At 34.9% G+C, this 22,175-nt stretch overlaps 1 protein-coding gene across 4 annotated transcripts in view; it reads left to right on the top strand.

Moving 5' to 3' along the window:
• The first annotated feature begins 2,652 nt into the window (after positions 1-2,652).
• The window catches only part of HERC2 (HECT and RLD domain containing E3 ubiquitin protein ligase 2), a 206,703-nt gene continuing 187,180 nt past the window's right edge, over positions 2,653-22,175 (top strand). For all 4 annotated transcript variants that reach the window (XM_056807129.1, XM_056807128.1, XM_056807130.1 and 1 more), the window contains exons 1-3: positions 2,653-2,786; positions 4,016-4,122; positions 18,841-18,955. In XM_056807129.1, coding sequence (XP_056663107.1) covers positions 4,051-4,122; positions 18,841-18,955 — 187 coding nt within the window. In that variant the 5' untranslated portion in view covers positions 2,653-2,786; positions 4,016-4,050. The remainder of the gene's footprint in view (positions 2,787-4,015; positions 4,123-18,840; positions 18,956-22,175) is intronic.

Genomic DNA, 22,175 nt, shown 5'->3' with positions numbered 1-22,175 from the left:
TAAAACACGTCCATATTGGTCATTGTCGCAAGAGCACACTCAGACATAACCAAAACCCCAAAATAAAACTGTAAGTACACTGATGTGAAGGATGACTCCAACAGTTCTTTCTTTGGAGGTAAATAGCATTCCCCATCAAAACTCTTACAGAATTGTTTCAGATCATCGCATTGCTGAGAATAGTCTAGTTTTCACAAAAAATAATCATATAATAGTGCTGTTATCTAACAATTCTTCTTTGGGAAAGATGATTAAACAAACCATTTTCTTTGCCTTCCATGAGGATAGAAGTTCCTGGAGAGCAGGGCCTGTTTCATTTAGTGTATGTTATCTTTCCCTATCTAGCATAGTGTCTGGCATATATAAAGCCTTAATAAATGCTGCTTGTTTCATTGTTTGATTTACTTTTTCTGTGACTTTATTTTTAGTTACTTTATGGTGTTATAGAAATCATTGGGAAATTAAAAAGTATATTAAGTCTTATACAATTATTTGTATGAGAGTGGAGACTTAGTTGTGGTATGGGGTCTGAGAACTTGCCCAAATAAGATTCTGATAATTCTTATATCTGAATGATTTTCAATTTCTTCTTTCTATACCTTTAATTTTGACTGGCCAGCATTGAGTCACCAGCCATTCAAGTGCTGGTTGTTGGCGTTATCTGAGTTTGTGAACTAAGTACTCTGGTATTCTTTGGGACACAACCACCTTTGGAAAAGTCAGCATCTGTGTATTAAAAAACATTTGTCTTCTTGCGCCCCTCCCCCCCTTAAAAAACCCCAACCAACCATTTTAGAGGTGATTTGAAGACTGCCACCTGGTGGCCAAATTATATACCAGCCTCCCTTGCAAGATACTATCATTATTAATAAACTTATACCACTTTAACACATGCAAAATATTTTCTATATATTATTTTACTTATTTGTTACAGCAACACTGTGAAATAGGCGCTATGATTAACCTCATTTTGCAAATGAGGAACCTGAAGCAGAGACAACCTGGCTTCCCCAGGGTCACATTGTTGGTTTCTAGGAAGGATTAGAATTCAGATCCTTCCATTTCCTTTACTCAGCTGCACTCTAAGCTATAGTATTATTTAATAAATCGACTGCATGCTTTTCTTTAAGTTGCAGAAAAAAGGGAAAGAGCTAGTTTTAGGCAGATATTGCTAGAATGGCACTGGGGAACTCACCAAAACGGGGCATTTGGTTTGTATAACCTGTCACACAAACGCTTCGCTCATATACCCTACAACCTAACGTGGGGAAGACATGGGCACAAATAACTATGATCCAGGCAACTTCGATATATAAGCAAAGGACAGGTCAAGTGTCCTAAGGAATTTGAAGGAAAATTAGGAAAGAGAAAGAATTTCTGGCTAATTGTTAGGTGGGGAGGGAAAGAAAGCCTTTGATAACACTTCCTGGAGAAAGTTGCATTGAAGCTGGGTTTCAAATCTGGAAGGCTTTCAACAGGTGTACCTGTATGGGGGCTGAGTGTGAAAATTCAGGTCTCCGAAACAATATGAATAAAGGCACAATAAGGAACATACAAATGTGTTCCTGTACATAGTAATTTTTTTCTCAATTTGTCCTTAAGAAAAAATTGACAGCCACCCCCCCCACCCCCCCTTACTGGGTCCATTTTAAATGCAAGTTTGTCTGTGACAGTTTTTCCCAGGGTACACCTGTCAGCCTGCTGGGAGAATGTTTTAATGGAATCCCTCAAATTTCTTTCTCTTCCTGACGATTTCATTGAGTCTGTCATTGGAGAATATTACAAAGCTATTTACTTTTGTATTTCTGATTATTAAATCTTGGAGGTAATGGCACCCTTTGCGTATTTTGTGTTTTCACAGAGATGCCTGGGCTTTTTATCTAATGCAATGAATATTTTATTAAGAGACTATGGTCTAGACAAAGGCAAATGATGTTGAATATATGACAAGATTTAAAAACGTAAAAAAAAAACCCTAAGGCTGTAGGGCTATTCCCTATATCCCCTCTACTGCCTTCTGTTTCTCCTTTCAACTTCCCACTTTTCTATTTTTTCTCTCACTGCTTCAATCCCATCTGTTCCTATTGCTATTCAGCCTGCAACCATCTTTCAGATCCTATAGACCCTCCTCCCTCCTGTCGTATGCACCGAAGCAGGCAGTCTTTTTCAAGGGTTCAGAGCTTCCTTTCCTCTAATCATTACAGTAGGGAGGTTCAGGACTCTAGCATGAGCAGCAGGCGGCAGTGTGGGTGGGCGCGTGTGCCAGAGCCCGTAGGGCTAGGGGGAGGGGGGCGAGGGGAAGAAGAAGGAGGGACTGTGATGACGGAAGAGGGGAGGGAGACTAGGGGTGCAAGGAGCAGGGCGGAGCCGGAAGTCCCTCCTCCTGGAGCCTGTCAATGGGTTGGGCTGAGGCCGAGTCCCCTGGTAGGGCAGGGAAGAGGAGGAGGAAGAGGATGATAGAGCAGAGAGAAAAGTGGGGGAAAAGGGGCCGTTGCGATTGGTTGCTCCAGTGGGGGGTTCCCTCGTCCTGATTGGTTGGGTTGTGGGGAGGAGGCCGCTCTCTGTAGCGCGACCCTCCCCCTTCCCTGGGCCGCTGGGGGGGAGGGGATCGGTCAGATTAAGGCCGGGCCCGGGTTGCCTGCGGGAAGGGGAGAGGGAAGGCCAGTAGTGGCGGCGGCAGCGGCTTTCTTGTGACCACAGTCTGGAGCCCGTAGTGAACCGAGGCGGCCGGGAGTGAGTCGGTGGCTGCGGCTGTCTTGGACTGGAGCAGGGCCCACTGGCTGATGGTGAGGAGAGGGAGGCGGGGAGAAGGAGCCTCCGAGCCTCGGGTCCCTTCTGGGCGGGGAGAGGACAAGTCTCGCCGGCGTTGGGGGCGGGGGAAAGGGGGTGAAGAGCTGTTGGTGACTCCGTTAATTGGGGTCGGGCGGGGGAAGCGGCGGCCGCTCAGCTGGCTTTGTGGATCAGTCTCCAGCGGCCGCTGTCTCCCCGGGTGGCTGGGCCTTGAGTCTGTGGGGTGGGTCTGAAGCGGGCGGGCTTAGCCCTGGGGTAAACATGTTTGGTTCTATGGGCGAAGCTGGTGGTACGGGCACCATCCCCAACCTTGGCCACCCCTGACTGTCTGTGCTCCGCCCTCTGCTGCCGGGGCGACCGGCGAGCTGGGCAGCCTCTTTACTGCTCCTGGAAACGCGCGTCCTCGCGTGTGTGTGAACATGTGTGTGCACGCGTGCGTGTGCGCGTCTGTGCATAGTCTGGGTGTCCTCCTGTTCTTAGCTTTAGTTTACACAGAAGTGACTGCACAGCAGCGGAGATCATGAGCCTGTGTTTGCTGTGTGTTTGTGTGTATTCGAGTGGGTGCAACTTGCGTTCTCCCATACCTGTTATTGCTTTGGATGGATAAGCCCTGATCAATTATTTATTTCATGCACCATTTATTGGTCTGAGGGAATGGCAGCAGAGCTCTTGATGGTGTCATTTGTCACTATTCGTCAGGAAAATGATACTTCCTATTTTGATTTTGAATTTGCAATTTGGATATGGAGAAGAGGGTATGTGCTAGTGACATGGACTTTGGTTTTTAATAATTTAGGCACTCTGCTTATTGTACCTCTAACATACATAGACCTGAAGAATTAATGTTATGGATCCCAGTTTTAGTAAAAAGGAATAGTTTTTGTTTAAACTTTGTTTAGTTTAAATTTCTCCATGTATGTATGTAAATATCAGAATATGTAGAATTTATATATACATATGAATTCATTTACATGTATACCCGTATGTACATGGGACTCCAAAAGTTCTTAAGCTTAAAATTGCTCTAAGATTTTTAGAACACCAGTGTGTGTGTATTTTAAGATCTGTATTTTACATATAAGTTTTGGAACACCTGTGTGTGTGTAAATGTATCATAAGATAACTGTGTTTTACACAGAGATCTTGGAACACCAGTGTGTGTTTGTGTCTATGTGGTATGTGCTTTTTGTGTGTGTGTCTTAAGCTCTCTATGTTTTACTTATAGGTGTGAGAGCCAGGAGGGGGGCTCACAGATAAAAGATGTCTTCTGAACCCTTCTGTTTGGCTGCCCAGGCTAGGTTTGACTCCAAGTGGTTGAAAACAGATTTACAGGTAAGATTCTAATATGAATTTGGTTTCTTTTTTTTTTTCCTAGTATGATATCCACCTCAATGATAATCTTAAACTAAATTGTCAGTCTATCTTATTTAATTGCATTACATTTGAGTTTATTGAGAAATGGGCTTTGATTAAATGAAACCATGTTTTTGGGTTTGTTTCAAAGTGGTTGTCACTTTAAGTAAGAAATATTTTTAATTTTTGCAAAATAATGCTTGAAAACCAGCAGATTTGCATCATTAACAGAATCTCTTTCATTTTAAAAAAACTTAATAGTATTGTGGTGCTTTCTTTTGATTCCCTGTTAAATTTCAAGAGGTGAAATACATCTTATAGAAACACATCTTATGCTTTTATCACTGCTTATCATTTAAACATAAACATTTCCTAAGTAATAACAACATTCTAAACAGTAACTTTAATATGGAAGACATTTCTAAGGAGAAATTAAAATACTGTAGTCCATATTTTGTGTTGAGGTATATTTATTCTAAATGTTTCTTGAGTAATCCACCTTTTTTAGAATAAATTTTCTTTTGATTGCTAAAGAAAGGTTCATGGTAGGTTTTGTTAGGTAGATTATTCTTCTCTCCTTGTCCTATGTTGAATGTGGGGAAATTGTAGATGTGTTTTGAAAACACGTTATAGATTATCTATAAATCCTTGACAAAAATCAGCTACTTAGAAAATTTGTTACAGAAAGTGATAGGCTAATTTTGATTTACTCTTTATATTTGTGACACAAAAGTGCCCCTTGTTTGTCCAAAATCTTTATCAGACATAACTGTCTTCTGAATTCTTTTGTTTTGCAATGTGTTTGTATATTTGAAGTAATTATACTTATTACTTACTGAGAAACTTAGTAGAGCTTTTTGTCTAACAACTTTTGACTAACAATTTTTGAAGTTTCTTTTTAGTAAATATATGTGAATCTTGGTAACAAAGCTATTCATGCCATTGGCTTTTTTCAAAACTGGTACCATTCATTTATGAAGACTAGACTTTCCCAGATATGGTGAAAGCTCACAAAAATTCAGCCATTTTAGCTGTTAGACTATATTAGTCTAGCTAAAAGATACTGGATTAGTTGAATTAGCTAACTTTCTGAAGGAAAATGTGTTAGAGGGTTGAGTACTCTTATTGAGAACAAAGCCCTGGAAATTATGCATTTTTCATTATCTTGCCCATATGTGATTATCATTCATTTGTGAAATTATGAATTTAATAATCCTAAAAATTAAGATCTACCCCAAACTTTTTAAATATAAAGTTCCTATATTCTATCTTATTAATACCATTTTGTTCTTGCTTCTGTGGCTCACAAAAGTGGCAGTAACTTTGCTTCATTTGGCATACATAGTGAAGTTATCAAATAAGATTTAGCAATACTTTTTCCTGCAGTTGGAGGGGAAAAAAATGGAGAATATATTTATAATGTTAGAGTTTAAAGTTGTTGAGTGCAATTTTAGGATTTCTTAGGGAAAGAATTGGAAAACTCAAGAGGTTTCTCATTGTTCCTTTAAACAGAATTTCTATTATAGTTTTATCCTTCATGGTCTGATGTGATGGCTGTTATGGTAGATCTTAATTTTTAGGATGATTAAATTCATAATTTTTTGGAAACAATTAAAAAATTGCAGTGAATTTGGCTCAGGGATCAATTTGACTAAAAAGTACATGATCTTTTTGAATGTTATACTCAGAAGTGGTCCATATTAGGGTGGTAATGGTAAATATATATATATATATATGTATATGTATATACATATATATATATATATATATATATATATATATATATATATACCTGGAGGAGAAAGCAGATATGACCAATAAAAAAGAATTTTGAATTTCAAAGTTTTATCAACTAAGCACTACATTTATTATCTTAAGAATAAATCCTAGGATAACACCTCAAATTTTTACTTACTGCTTAGGTCTTAATTGATTCTTAGTGCAACAGTAAATTTCTGCATCCCAAGAAGTTTCAACTAGAATGACATACAGAAATAGTTATAAGTATGAATATATTCTTTCCAGCTCCCTCCCCTACCATTGGAACTGTTCTTTTTAAGGAGACCAATGGTCTCTCAATTGCTAAATCAAGTAGCCTTTTTAGTAGTGCATATCCCAATAAACTTTCCTATAGTATTTGATACCTTTTATAGTGACTCTTTTTCCTTCTTTTTTTAAAAATTAAAACTCTTACCTTCCATCTTAGAATCAATATTGTGCATTGGTTCTAAGGCAGAAGAGTGATAAGGGCTAGGCCATGGGGGTGAAGTGACTTGCCCTGGGTCACACAGCTGGGAAGTGTCTGAGGCCATATTTGAATCCAGGACACCCAGGACCTCCCATCTCTAGGCCTCTCTTTTTCCTTCTTGATACTTTCTCTCTGACTTCTAGCTTCCTTCAAGTCCTAGGTAAAATCTTACCTTTTAGAGGAAACTTCTTTCATCCTTTCTTTTTCCTTTATTAAAAACATTTTTTCAGTTATATGTAGAAACAATTTTTTTTAAACCCTTGCTTTCCGCCTTAGAATGAATACTGTGTATTGGTTTCAAGGCAGAAGAGTGGTAAGGGCTAGGCAGTGGGGGTCAAGTGACTTGCCCAGGGTCACACAGCTGGGAAATGTCTGAGGCCAGCTTTGAACCTAGGACTTTCAGTCTCTAGGCCTGACTCTCAATCCACTGAGCTACCCAGCTGCCCCCTAGAAACAATTTTTGACAATTGTTATCTGATATTTTGCAATTCATATTCTCTCCTTTCCTTCCTTCCCCCTTTTGTGTTAAGTAGTCTGATATAGATTACACCAGTATTGTCATGTAATACATATTTCCATATTGCTCATGCTGTGTAAGAAAACATCACATGTACTACAAACAATCCTCTCATTCTTTCTTGATTCTAGTTCATTCTTTCTGTTGATTATATACAATTTATCCTTTGACATCACATGTGTACACAGTTGTTTGCATGTTGTCTCCCCCATTAGATTTTGAGCTTTTTGAGAACAGGGATTGCCTTTTACCTTTCTTTATATTCAATGCTTCGTATTGTGTCAGGTGCATTAAGCAACATAGTAGGCTCTTAATAAATCTTTTTTGACTGACTTTGAGGTCTGTCACATTGTCTTAAACTGTTTTTCTTATTTCTTAGATCTTTATTTTCCTTTGCTAACTTTTTTTTTTACACATCATAAGGGTCCTTAGGACGTTGTGGTTTTTTTTCTCTTTCTTTACTCTTTTTCACTCTTATTCACTCTGATGGTTTCAGTTATTACTTTTATGCAGATATCTTATAAATATGTATATCTTGACTAAGCTTTTCCCAAGTTCCCTAGCCCCATATGTATGTTTACTGGACACCTGAATATTTTGGTGATACTTGAATATCAATGTGTTCAAATTGAACTATTCATTTAGCCCTTAAGACCTGCCATTCCTCTTATCTGTGGATTTCTATTTGTTGCCATCTTCCTTGTCATCATTTTGTCTCAAAACTGCATTTTTCTTTGACTTTCCCTTTTGTTCTCCATTCTCCATTTTCAATCAGTTGCTAAATTTTGGTAGTTAAACTTTGTTATCTTTTCCATTAAAAAATGTTATGAGTTTTTAAAATTATGAATTATTAACCAATGTTACAAAATTTTTAAAAATCATAAATTTTAAATAACATTTATAATGTGTTTAATTTCATAATACATTTACCATGCTATTTATATTTTATATTATGTCTAATTATTCACCTTTTAATATGAAAATAACAGTATTGTAAAATGATTATTCAAGCCCTTTTGAATCTGTTCATATAAAGTTTAATTAAACAGTTTTTTGTAGTCATTGGATATGTTATCTACTGACCTCACATGTATCACTTTTTATAAGATTTCCTTTATTTTTGTTTTTCATATTTGTAATTTTTACACAATTTTACACAATCAGCATATCATAATTTATTAAGTTATTCTTTAGTTGTTGGACCTTCAGGTTGTTTCCACTCTTTTTTTGCCGCTACAAATAAAGTAGCTATGATTTATTATTTCATTACTATTATTATTATTTTACTATTTTTTTCTTTTTTTCAAGGTCCTTTATCCCTTTATTAATATCCTTTGAGTTTAATTTACATTTGTAATGGGATTGCAAGATTAGTTTGCTGCATATGGCAAATTTTGGAGAGCATTCTAGTCTTAACCAACAAATATAATGAGTGTTTATATGTATCTAATTTATCCTTACTAGATAATCTGTAAAAATATAATAAGTATAATAATAACCTATCCTTGAGCTAAAAGTACTCTCCCTTTTTATTTTATTATAGCTTTTGTCTGACCTTTTACTTTGACCATCTCCTTTCTTGTATGGAAGGGTCAAAAGAATCCTCCCTATAAAGTTGTAAAAATATAGCAAGGTAAAGAATATAGTGTAGAACTTAGAGTTATGTAGTCTTGGTTTCAAATTCTTCATGTGATATTTGATAGCTTTGTGACTGTGGACAAGTCATTTAACCCATCAAAGCCTCTGCAGTTGGTTTGTTTTGATCTGTCTCAGTACCAGTGAAATCACAAATGCTTGACATAGGGACTAGATATAGAGAGATTGTGTTGTTTTTTGTCTTTGTAGCATGCTATTCATCCTATTTCTGAAACATGGTATTTGTTATGTTGTAGGTTCTTAATGCTTGTTGAACAAAGTTAAATTGTTGAGAAGTCAGAGTAGCATGAGAGACTTGGGGGTGGGGAAAAGGGGAAAGGATTGAGGATGGCTTCATAGAGAAAGGTAGCACTTTGTCTATGAAGGAAGAAAATTATTTCAGGTTGGGGAGAGCCTTGCCTGTATGGGGACAGACATCTATGAAGGTAAAGGGATAGAAGAGAAGATATAATGAATTAGGAGGATACTAGTTTGGCAGTAATATCCATGAAGGTAAAGGAAGTGGAGTGTGAAATATGGTTGAATAACTACATTATGCATGAACTTGAATACTAGGATAAGGAGTTTTATTTTATTCAGTAGGCACTGAAGAGCCACTGAAGATTTTTGACTAAGGAGAGAGGCTATGTGTTTGACATGTATAAAATTGCAGTCAATTACAACTCATGTTCCAAGATGTTCCTGGGTGGGGTATTCTTAGCCCTTGTTGCTTGTTAATGGCCATTTTAATTATCTGTGTGCAATCTTTAGACTTTTCTCTATTTCTTTGCAATTTGGTAACATGATCATTTCAGATATGGTTTAATACCATATTCTTGCCTGGCATTTTAGTAGGTGCTTACTTGTCCATTGATTTTTTATAGTCTTTTTTAATATTTATTTCAATGGAATTGGATAAGATTTAATTTGTTATTGCTGTTTCTTGTTCCATTAATATAAGGCTAATATTGTGGTATGTACTAGCTTTAAAATTTATTTCATTAATGCTTTATTGTTGTGAAATTATAATTATTAATGCTTATTATTGCAATACCAGCCACAAAGCTTTTATCCTTTGGTTTTGTGTTATATTAAATACTAAAATCTAGGAATAAGAAACATTAAGACCTAGAAACATTGAAGGATAAAAAAAGACTTTAATTAAAAAAAAACTTTTCATTCTGGGTAAATGGATATCTCAATAAAAACTGAGTTTTGATTTTTCTGGTCATAATACATTTTGTTGAAAAAAGTGGAAATTTAAGGATTTTAAATGTGTTTTTTTTGATGTTATTTTTAGAAACAAACAAATGAGCCTTCTTTTTAGCTCTATCTCCTCCCTCCTGCTCAGACACATTTATATCTATGATGACTTAGCACTATACAACTTCTGCTGCCTTCATTTTAAAACTAGTGTTGTTTTTGTTTACAAAAGTCTTAAAAAAGAGACTTAAACTATCAAACACTCTGTATTGTTTGAATAGGTATAACTTTTTTGGAAGTATCATCCAGCATTGTTACACTTGAAAAAAATGTTCCCCTTTCATCTCAACTTAAAAATGTCTTTTTAAAAAAGCTTCTTGTCTTTCTATCAATAGAATATTTTCCTACTAAGGAATAATTTATGTGGTGATGCTGAAGAGTTTTAATATAAAGTCATATGCCCCTTTAAACATAAAACCTGTGATAATATAAATTTAATTAAAAAACCAGGATAAACCTGATATGTAGAAATTAGTTAAAAAATAAATGCCTTAAGAAATCTACCCCAATTTATCTGTAAATAATTTTTTTCTTGAAGATTTATTACTTTTCTCATAAGTTCAAAATAGTAGTTTTGTTAAAATAATACTTATTACCACATGCATGCTTCATTTCTTCCAGAGCAAAGGGATTTTATCATATAATGATTTTGTTATATGTACTACCTTCTAATTTGTTTAATCTTGCTGGGAATATTTGATAAATTAATTTTCCATAAAATTAAGTTTTATCCCTTTAAATACCAAAATTTTCTGGGAGGTAGAGAAAGAATGTATTGGGAAGAGGAAGATATTATTTTTCTTTGAAAATTTTCTAAGTCAGTTAACATATCCTGCTTTCAACAGAATAAGTTACACTTTCACTCTTTTCTTGATAATTATTCATTATCAATACCAGTACTCTGTGTGTGTGTGTGTGTGTGTGTGTGTGTGTGTGTGTGTGTGTGTGTGTGTGTGTGTGTGTGTGTAGTTCTTTCTGGGGCTTTTGAGATTTACAGGATCTAAATTTGCCCTTCCCCTGTTTCCAGACTGCTATGTTTTTTTGGGCAGGTAGATGGTGCAGGGAAATAGAGTGAAGGCCTGGAGTCTGGAAGATTTATTTCTTCGGGTTCAAATGTAGCCTTAGACACTTACTAGCTACGTGACCCTGGGCAAGTCACTAAATCCTGTTTGTCTCATTTGTCTCATCTATAAAATGAGCTGGAGAAGTAATTTGCAGAGTATTTCAGTCTCTTTATCAAGAAAATCCCAAATGGAGTCACAAAACACAACTGAAAACAACTAAACATGCCTTTTTGAGTTACTGTCTTTTCCTTGCCATTTCTTATTTTGTTCCTTGTTTTCCTATACAAAACAAAGATCCATATAACCAAATTCTATTAGAATTGCATCTAAAGTAGAAGCAAGTAGTCTCTGAGAGAAAAAAAAAAGCAACTATGAATGATACATGTGAACTTTTAATTATTGAGATTTTATAGTATTTATTTTGATCACTCAAAGGGCTTTTTCCTCTGATCTTGCTTGTAGTTAAGTTTTCTGGACAAATGACCTTATTAATTTTTTTTTAACTTGATCTGTGATTTCATCAGCCTAGGGATCTTTGGGTCAGAACTATATCTCCTATTGCAGATTAGCACCTCTGTAAACTCATTCTCAGGTATTTTTATTTTTATTTAATAAAAAAACCCCTTACCTTCTGTCTTGGAATTAATACTGTGTATTGGTTCCAAGGCTTAGGCAATGGGGATTAAGTAACTTGCCCATGGTTACACAGCTAGGAAGTGTTGGAGGCCACTTTTGAACCCAGGACCTCCTCTCTCCAGACCTGGCTCTCAATCCATTGAGCCACCTAGCTGTCCCCCTCTGTTATTTTTAGAATTGCCTAGGAACTGAGGCTCTCACATTTTTTAAAAAGTACACTCCTGTCAGAAATTTTGAGCCTGTAGTCCTGGCATATTTGCTTATTTCTAAATTATAAATAAGTACTGCATATTAATATGTACATAACAATCTATAAAAATGCGAATTAAAAGGAAACACCAAAAATATTTTGTTATTGGTACAGAAACCTTTTTGCTATCACTAAAATATTTTGTTTTCTTATTTATCATATATTGATATATATTTATTAACTATAATATTTTTAGTGAGAGTAATGTGAATGTACTTCATTATTTAAAAAATTATTTAGTTTATTTTGATGCTTGATTTTAATGACACTCATAACTGGAAAAAAACACCCTCATAAAGATAACAAGATATAAATGAAAATAAAATGAGGATAAATGATGGATGTTGTTGACTTTGATTACAAAATTATAATACTCATTTTCAAACCCTTCCACCGTTTATGCAAAGTTCTTTGTTGAAATTTAGCTAACAAATTTCCTGTTTCCCTGTTCTTATGACTAATCACAAAGTATTGAAATGAGTTTTTATATTTTTAACAAAGGGATTCAAAATTCATTGTACTTCTTAATTTGTGAGATTTTAAAGCACATTAGAAGATTGTTTCCAATTTTTTTTATGTGCACAAGAGAGAGTTTTTATAGGTAAACACATTTTTTTTTCAGCAAACTAGGAAATTTGGTGGTCATTAGTTGTTGAGAGCTGTAGAGATCAAGGAGGAGGAGGATTGAGAAAAAACCATCAGATTTATCAAGAATTCTTTGTTAACTCTGGAGAGAGCAGTTTGTGAGTAACAAGTCAAGGATGATAATGAGGTTGTGAACCAGAGAGAATGGAAGGATAGTGGTGCCCTTGATGGAAATAGAGAAATTTGAAGAGAAATGAGTTTTGAGTGACAATGTAATGAGATCTGCAGTACAGATTGCAACTCCTCCATGCCTGCTTATCCACTGTAAATTTTTTTTCCATCAAAAAAAGAAAAGTTGGGAGTTTATAGTGTTCCACTGCCACTGCTCGGGAATGTAGAGCCTACTTACTGAGGGGCACTTGTGAGGGACCCTTAGATGAACTGGAGGCAGGAGCCTGAGCTGTTTGTTGCTGGGTGACTAGATTGCAATTATATTTTAACTTCTCCAAGGAACTTATCCTGGCGTAGCCATAGCAGGTCAGTAGCATGTGATGGAATATAGGGAAGTTTGTTTTGAACAGATGAAGCAGCTGGTGTAGTTTTATTGGAGAAAAGCCCATTCTTTGGGAGTTGGATGTGACCCATTTTCCCATTCTTTAACTGACTGAACTCACACCCTTTTAGGATCATACCACTGGTATATGGTATCTATCCTCCATTATGGAAACTACTGCATTATGACTTTGAGAGCATGAGTGATATTCCTAGGATCACATAGCCAATATATATCAGAGGTGGAATTTGAATCTAATTGTGAATCCAACACCAGTTTTCTGTCCATTACAATACAGTGACTTTCTTGCATTAGGCTGTTGTGGGGTTTTAAATAAGAATTCCTTATGTACTGTGAGATCTGTGTATGTGTGTGTGCTTTTTCCCAAGAGGCAGGATAGCAATAAATACTGTCAAACTTTTATTTACAGTGGTAGTTAGTGAGCATGTAGTTTGCTAGTTACTATGAGAGGAATATAGTAAATGGGACATATGCAAGTCAAGAATGATTGCAGTAAGAGAGGTATGATTGTAACTGGGAACAGAGATAGCTTTGTGCCTTCCTATATATCTAGTGCAGTGTATAACTAGTTGCTTCATTTGATCAGGTAGCAATTTTTAAGTTAAATTTAGGGAAAAAACCCTGTTTTTATATGAAAGGAGGAAATTAAAAATGTGATTATTGCATACTTGATTTATTCAATTTTATATTGGGTTTTGATATTTTGCCTTAATGAGTCTTAGTGAATGGGATATTAATTTTTGAAAATGACATATTATAAATTTAATATCAAACATCATTCTTTATAATTTTTAAACAAATTAATTTCAGCCCCCCAAATATTACTTTTCAATTACTCCTTTTGAGGCATATTTTTTGTTTTCATTCCCATTCATTTTTCTTATTTATAAGATTATAGGCTTATAGATTTAGAGTTGGAAGTGATCTTAAGAGAGGTCATTGAGTGCCACCTTATTGTTTTATAGATAAGAGAACAGGTGAGAGGTGAATTGATTGGCTTTTCTTTTTAGGTAGAAAGGAAACAAGCTTTTTTACTCTGAGCCAAACACTGTGACAAGTGCTTTACAAATTATCTCATTTGATCTTCAAAAGAACTCTGGAAGCTATGTATAATTATAATTCTCATTTTATAGACCAGGGATGGTGAACCTATGGCATTGGTGCCAGAGATGGCACACAGAGTGCTCTCTGTGGGCATGTGGCTGCTCCCCCTCCAGTTTTGTTACTAGAAAGGCAAAGGGACTCAGGTGGAGCTGCTCCCTTCCCCCTTTCCACCATACCTGACATCTTTTCATATCCCTGCCCCTCTTCCCAGCAGCTCAATGGGAGCTCACAGTGGCTAAGGTGGGTAGCTCATAGGCAATAGAGTTGGAGGAGAGCAGAGTGCTTGGGCCACTCCCCTTCCCCCTCGACATTCACTGAAGACATTCCTCCCTTTACTTGCCCAGCAGCTCCATGGGAGTGCTTTCTCCCTCCCCTGTGTGGGATAAGGGGGAGCAGGGTGCCCAGCTCTCAGTGGGAGGGTGGGACATGACATGAGGTCTTGAGGGGGGGTTGGGTAGATGTGGAGCCTGGCACTCTGTCTCTAAAGGTTCGCCATCACTGTTATGATGTAGCCAACAGATAACATGTAACTTCCAAAGCTTAAATGAGCCATTAAAGCCTGGAGGTCCTTGTTGTTGTTAAATTGTTTCAGTATCTTCTGTTAATTAAAAAATGGTTTAGTGATCCTTCTTCCTTTTTCTTTTTTTAATAACCTTATTAATTATAGCTTCCTTACCCCAGTCATTAAAAAAAACAAAACAACAAAACCTTTGAAATGAATGGTCAGAGAAAAAAAGATTCCCATATTGACCTTAACTAAAAACATGTATTTCTCAGTCTCTATCTTCACATATCAGGAAGAGAGTAACTTGCTTTAGCACTGGTGTTCTGGAATTGTGGTTGATTATTGCTTTAAAAGTTTTTAAATTAAAAAAATTATTTTAAAACCTTTCCTTTCTGTCTTACAATTGATAGTAAGTATTGGTTCCAAGGGAGAAGAGTAAGAAGGTCTAGGCAACTGGGATTAAGTGTAGGTTACACAGCTATGAAGTGTCTGAGGCCATATTGGAAACTAGGACCTCCAGTTTCTAGGCCTGGCTCTCTTATCAACTGAGCTACATAACTACCCCTTGATTATTGCTTTGATCATAGTTTTTAAGCCTTTTAGAGTTTCTTTTCTTTACAACATTGTGGTTATTGTAGAAAATGTTTGTCTGGTTCTGCTCACTTCATTCTTCATCATTTTATAACAGAGACTGGAGACTTTTTCTTTTCTGTTTTCTCCAATACTAAGCACAGAACTTTTGCATATAAGTGCTTAATGAAGAGTTCAGTTATTTATGATTTCTTAGTTTTCTCTGAAATTCCCTTTCCTCATTTCTTTTGTGTGTAATGGAATATTACATTAATAACTATAATTTATTTAGCGATCTCCCAACTTATAGGCACCTTCTTAGTTTCCAATTCTTTCCTACCACAAAAAAGATGCTATAAATATTTTTGTATATGTGGAGCCTTTTCCTCTTTCTTTGATTTCTTTGGGGTTTAGGCCTAGTAGTGGTATCATTAGATTAAAAGGTCTGAAAATTTTAGAAACTTTTGGAGCAGAGTTCCAAATTAATTTTCAGAATAGTTGGACCAGTTCACACCAACCAACAGTACATTAATATACAATACTTATTTTCCTTCATCCCCTATAACAGTTGTCACTTTCCTTTCATCATCTTTGTCTTCTAGTAGTTCTGAGGTGGAACCTCAGGGCTTTAATTTTAATTTCTCTATTTGTGGTTAGAGGATTTTTATATTAAAATTATTATTTTAAACATTCATTTAAAAACATTTTTAAGTTGTCATTTTTCCCCATCACCCTACCTATTGATTAATCACACAAAATGTTTTATGTTAGCTATGTTGCAAAAAAAAGGGAAAAAGAAAAACAGAAGAACTATGCTTCAATCTGTATTGAGACTCCATTAGTTCCTTCTCTGGAAATGGATAGCATTTTTCATAATAAATCCTTCAGAATTGTATTTGCTCATATTTGCTCAATCACAATTGAGCATCATATGGTATTGTGTACAATGCTTTCCTGGTTTTTCTCACATCACTTTGCATCATTCATATAAATAATTCCAGGTTTTTCTGAAACCATCCTGTTCACCATTTCTGATTGCATAATAATATTGCATTCTAGTCATATTCCACAAATTGTTTAGCCTTTCCCCAATTGATGGGTATCCCCCCAATGTCCAATTCTTTGCCAGCACAAAAAGAACTATTATAAATATTTTTGTAGAAATAGTCCTTTTCCTTTTTTTCTTTAATCTCATTGAGATGCAGATATAGTAGTGGTATTGCTGGGTCAAAGGGTTTTTATAGATTTATTGTTTTCACAGTTTTATAGCCCTTTGGGGTAAGTTCCAAATTGATCTCCAGAGTAATTGGATCAGTTCACCACTCCTCTGATAGTACATCAATTTCCCAATTTTTCCACATTTCCAATATTTGCCATTTTCTTTTTCTGTTTTATTAGCTAATCTCATAGGTGAGAGATGGTACTACAAAGTTATTTTCATTTGCATTTCTATTATTTGGTATTGTCTTCTCATAATTTTGATTTCATTCTTTGAAAACTGGTTCTTTATATCTTTTACCGTTTATTTATTGGGAGGAATATCTAATACTCAGCCTTATAAGTTTGGAGTAGTTTGTTTATATATCTTGAAAATGTGATCTTTATCAGAAATTTGCTGCAGAGCTCCCCTCCCCTTTTTTTCCCAGTTCCCCAGTTGTTTCCTGGTTTTAACTGCTTTGCCTTTGTTTTATTCAAAATCTTTTGGGTAATGAAAATTATCCATTTCATTTCCCCTGATCTCTGTTTCTTCAGTCATAAACTCTTTCCCTTTCTATAAATGTGAAAGATTTTCTTCCTTTCTTTAATTTGTTTGTGATATATCCTTTCATATATAAGTCATGTATCTATTTGGAATTTGTCTTTTTCTCTTTATTATTTTTTTTTAGTTTTTTACAAAGTAATCTGTTGATAGTTTGATTGGAGTAGTAAGTAACTATTCTATTGCCTGTATCTACTTATGAATAATGAATATATCTTGGATTATTTGGGTCTTTTAAAAAATGTTTATAAAGAGTGCCTTCTAGTTGTATTCATGTCGGTCCTAAGGTTGTCTTGGTAAATGGACAACTCCTTAGTATTTCATATGTTTTGTATTTATTTTAAATAAAATTTCCCTTACCTCTTAACTCATTTTTTTTTGCAATAATACAAAAATGGTGATGATTTATTTTATATTATGCAGCTTTGATGCAGCTTTTCATTAATTTTTAGTCAGCTGTATGGTATTCTAGAAGTAAATAATCATATTATATACACAAAGGTGATAATTTTATTTTCTTTGTCTATGCATATTTCTTCAGTTTCTTTTTCTTAATGCTACAGCTAGCACTTCTAGCATTATGCCAAATAACATTGATGACATTCTCTCCTTACCAAGTTTTTATTTGAAAGGCTTCTCATCTTAGTACTGTGAGTGTGAAACCCGCTTATGATTATAATAATATTAGCCTTTACAAATAATATAGTTTGCTTTGTATGAATTATGGGCATTAGCTAAGAAAAATGCAGTTTAAGGTGGTACCAAATCTTGCTGACAGGCATTTTCATCTTAAGCCTTTGGGGTATATGACAAGATAGTCAGGAGGTAGAGGACTGCTCTAAGGTACAAATATCAGTCACCCAACTTCTGACTCCTAATATTACACAATAATTGTCAGATAAAAACACTTAGACCCTGACTGATTATTGCAGAGGCCTTGGAAAGGTCAGCCATAATAATATAGTCTACCATAGTAATTTTTTTTTAACTTTTCAACTTATTCAGCACATCATTGGTTAGGATCTGTCTATATGAAAGATTATTGCATCCATTCTATTTTAATTTTCATTATATTTTCTATCACTATGTCATCAGATTTCTTGGCATAATAAAGGCTATGTCCTAAGGCTTGGGATCTTTGGTCTTGATCTTGACCAGAGTCAGGCTTTATTATGAGACTGGCCCAATAAAACCTATTATTAGCTTGGAGACTGTATTGCTGTGATAATTTTTCATCACAGTACTTTTGTATATACTTCTTTTCCATGTTGAATGCTTTCCTTCTTACCTAATTATTTCATTCTTCAATTTTTGACTTAAGAATTACATTTAGAAAGTCTTTCATCATCAGCCTCTTCATATGTTGATTTCTTACTCATTTTCTTCATTTATTTTTACTTTAGCACTCAATATATTATTTTTAACTTGTTAATATGCTGTGAAGATCAAATGAAATTGTATTTATAAAACACTTGGTATAGTTCTTGACACATAGTAGACAGTTCACTCTCATTCCTTTCGCTTCATTTGTACAGATTGATTTTCAAGAAAAATACTTAAATGAATCTGTTATCTCATAGATATGATTGTTTCCTCTTTTGTCATTGATAGTGGTCTATCTATGATGGCTTGTTCTCTGTAGTTTTTAATTTGTGTTCCCCATAAGTTTGGAGAACTAACTTGCTTTCCCCTGATGTTGCAGGGGTATATTATAACAATTGTTTATGCATGCTGTGCTTCAACATTCTAACTAGATTGTAATATCCTGCAGAAAAATGTCTTGGGTATAATGGTTATATAATAATAATAATAATAATAATAATAATAATAATAAATTCCTTATTGATATAGGAAACAGCATTTTTTTTGTACTACTATGGTTGTTGAATGAAATATAGATGGAAAATTAGATTTGTAAAAGGTTAGTAACTAAAAATTCATAGATTAAGTTCAGTTATAGCATATTTTCTTTTTCTTTTTTTGCTAGCTTGCTTTCACAAGAGATGGACTCTGTGGTCTGTGGAATGAAATGGTCAAAGATGGAGAAATTTTATATCCTGGGACAGAACTGATACAGAATGGAGAACTACCTCCTCGAAAAGGTATTTCTAGTATTTTCCAGTTTTGTGTAGACTTTTCTGATATGCTGTGTGCTCCTAAACATATGTTGTATGCCTGGAATATGAATATCTGAATGTAAATCTTGGGCAGTTCGATTTTTCATTTGCTGATGATATGTTGAATACAAATACCATGTATAAAGTAAGAGTTAAATAGTATACTAAATAGAAGTATTTCCTGGGAAAAGTTAACATTTTTCTTTTGAAAAATCATTTTACTGCCTTTGGGGGGCTTTTTCATGTCTTTCATCACAGATTATGTTTAAAATAATTGTTTAATCTAAAAAATGTTTAAATATATATTTCTTGATTTGTCCTAAAGCTATTTATGTCTTTTAATTTTGTTTGTTTAGAAATGATAGTAGATATGTTAACAATTAGTAAGTAATTTTCTTTGTTACTGTTTATGTAGAGATTGGAACTATTTCTGACATGTGGATTGGATCTGCCATTTGGTTTAATTTTATGTGGCATCTAGACCTAAGTACCAAGATAGATAGATATGATTTCATTTATTCTTGTAGTTGAAATAATGCTAGAAGATTTAAAGTGTAAATGTAGGATTTTATGAACTAGAAGGGATTTCATCTTGCTTTCTCATCTTACAGATGAAGAAAATGAGGCTTATAGGGAGCTTGTTATTTTCTAAGGTTAGTATCTTCAACATTGTTGAAGTGAACAAGATTGAGACATTTTCCCCCAAAAACAGGTTATTCTTTTTGTGAAATGAGAAGCAGCAATTTGCTATTTAGAATAGTGGGTTAGAGTTATTTACTTTTGAGAAGTAGAGAATTTTAAGAATGTTAGTATTTCTAAATTTCAGTATGAATTAAAGCACTTTTATAAACAGATTATATCACGGTCTAATTAGATTAAACATATTTTTCCATTGAAAATAGTATTTGGTAGATCTTTATCAAAAGGCTTATCAGATACAGAGATTGTAACCTTTTACCCTCATTTTTTAATCTTTCTTACTTAATGATAAAAAAACTAAATTATTTGTGGTTTTTATTCATTGGCATTTTGTATTGTTCTTTAGTTTTAGAAACCCCTAAATATAATTAAATTAAGGTACTTTTTATTTATATGGCCCATAATTGCATACTCCCTCCCCCCATGCCAATGGCTCTCAATATAAAAATTTTCAGAGACTAGGTATGATGTGGTATATATATATATATATGGTTTTCTTTATCCCCTCTCCTTAACCCCCCCAACAAACAATTAGCAAAACAAACATATTTGATTATTTTTCTTATATATTATTTTGAAATATTAATCCTATATTCTTATAGTGGTGTTATAATTGTTAATAGTAAGAAATAAATTGGTAGTTAGGCAGTATTACCATAGTTTCTAGAAAATACAGAGAGAGTGCTTTTTTCCCCAGGGGTACAATTACTAATGTTTCTTACATAGATCTCCACTCTTGGGTCTCTGTTGTTTCTAAGCATGTCTTCTACTGACACCTTCAGGAATTTTTAAGTTTAAAAATATTTCCTAAGATGTAGATGTATGAGTGTTGATTATGTATTCACCTTCCCCTACGAGAAATTTGTCATTTTCTCTCCTTTGGAGTCAAACATGGGATATACTAGACTAATTTAGAAAACTGATAGGATAACAACAAGCTACTTCATTTGTAGTAACTAAATAAAGTTTGCTTTGTGGTCACACATACAAAAACAGTATTGAATCAAAGTGTATCATATTCAGTCAGTAGTCACTAAACATTTATTAAACACCTAAACACTAGTGATAGGCAAAAAAAAAAGAGTCCCTGCCTTTGAGGAGCTCACAGTCTAGTTAGGGACATATAAACATAGGTCTGAACAAGATATATACAGGTTAAGTGAGAAATAATTAACAGAAAGAAGGCACTAGAATTAAGAGAGGTTGGGAAGGATATTCTGTAGAAAATGAGATTTTAGCTGGGACTTAAAGGAAGTTAGGAGGTAGAGATGAGAAGGGCATTTCAGGCATGGGGGAACAGCTGGAGAAAATATCTTGAACTGAGATATGGACGGTCTTGTTTGTGGAACAGGCAGAAGGAACATTTCATTGGATCAAAGAATATGTAAGAGCTATAAGGTATAAGAAAACTGGAAAGATAGAGGGGCTGGTTATGAAGGGTGTTGAATACCAAATAGAGGATTTTGTATTGGGTATTGGAGGTCAGTAGGGAGCCACTGGAGCCTATTGATTGGAGATGATGGGGGTGAGGGGGGGTGACATGGAGAAACTTGTGGCAACTAGAGTAAAAAGAGACTTGTGGCAGGCCAACAACAGAAAGCTGTTGTAGTCTTAGGTGTGGTGAGAAGGGCTTGAGTCAGGATAGTAGTAATATTAGAGGAAAGAAGAGGGCTTATTCAAGAGATGCTGCAGAGGTGAAATCAAGAGATATTGGCAGGGAGTGGGATGAGGAGTTGAGGAAAACATCTAGTTATGAAACTTGGGGGACTGGGAAGATGATGGTGCCCTTGAAAGTAATCAGGAAAGTTTGGGAGATGATTTAGGGGGGAAAATGAGTTAATTTTTCAACATATTGAGCTTATGTTGTTGTGTTTTACAGATATTATCTCATTTGATTTTCATAACTTGGGGAGAGAGTTGCTCTTATTATCTGGATTTTATAGTTGAAGAAACTGAGACAGACAAGTGAAATAATTTGCATAGGGTCGCACAGCTCTGAAGTGTCTGAGGTGGGATTTGAATTCAGATCTTCCTCACTCTAGGCCTAGTTATCTATCCAGTGCACCATCTACAGGCCTCCATAAATCATCTAACTTATGCGTGGTCTGTTTTCTCATCTGTAAAATGGGATGTCCTTTAGAAGACTTTAGAGCCTCTTCCTACTCCAAACCTATGGTCCTCTAAATTGTTTAGCATCTCTCTATTTAAGTTTCCTTAACTAAAACAAGGCAGTGTGGCATAGTGGAAAAGGCATTGGTTTTGGAGTCAAAGGAGCTACAGTCCAATCTGTGCCTTTTTCACTTGCTACCTTTGGTTAAAGTCAAGTTAAGTTTTCTGGGCCTCATTTGTACAATGAAGCAATTGGATTAAATAGCCTTCAAAGTTCCTTCTAGTACTAAATCTATGGTCTTTATAAGTTTCTTAGTATTTCTTGCCCTAAATCTCCTTTATTGTAAGAGGTTACAGATAGATTTTCAAGACACATTTCATATCTAAATTCTCTTGT

Source organism: Monodelphis domestica, chromosome 8 (assembly GCF_027887165.1).
Source record: "Monodelphis domestica isolate mMonDom1 chromosome 8, mMonDom1.pri, whole genome shotgun sequence".
NCBI classification, from domain to species: domain Eukaryota; kingdom Metazoa; phylum Chordata; class Mammalia; order Didelphimorphia; family Didelphidae; genus Monodelphis; species Monodelphis domestica.
This window is presented reverse-complemented; position numbering and strand designations above follow the sequence as displayed.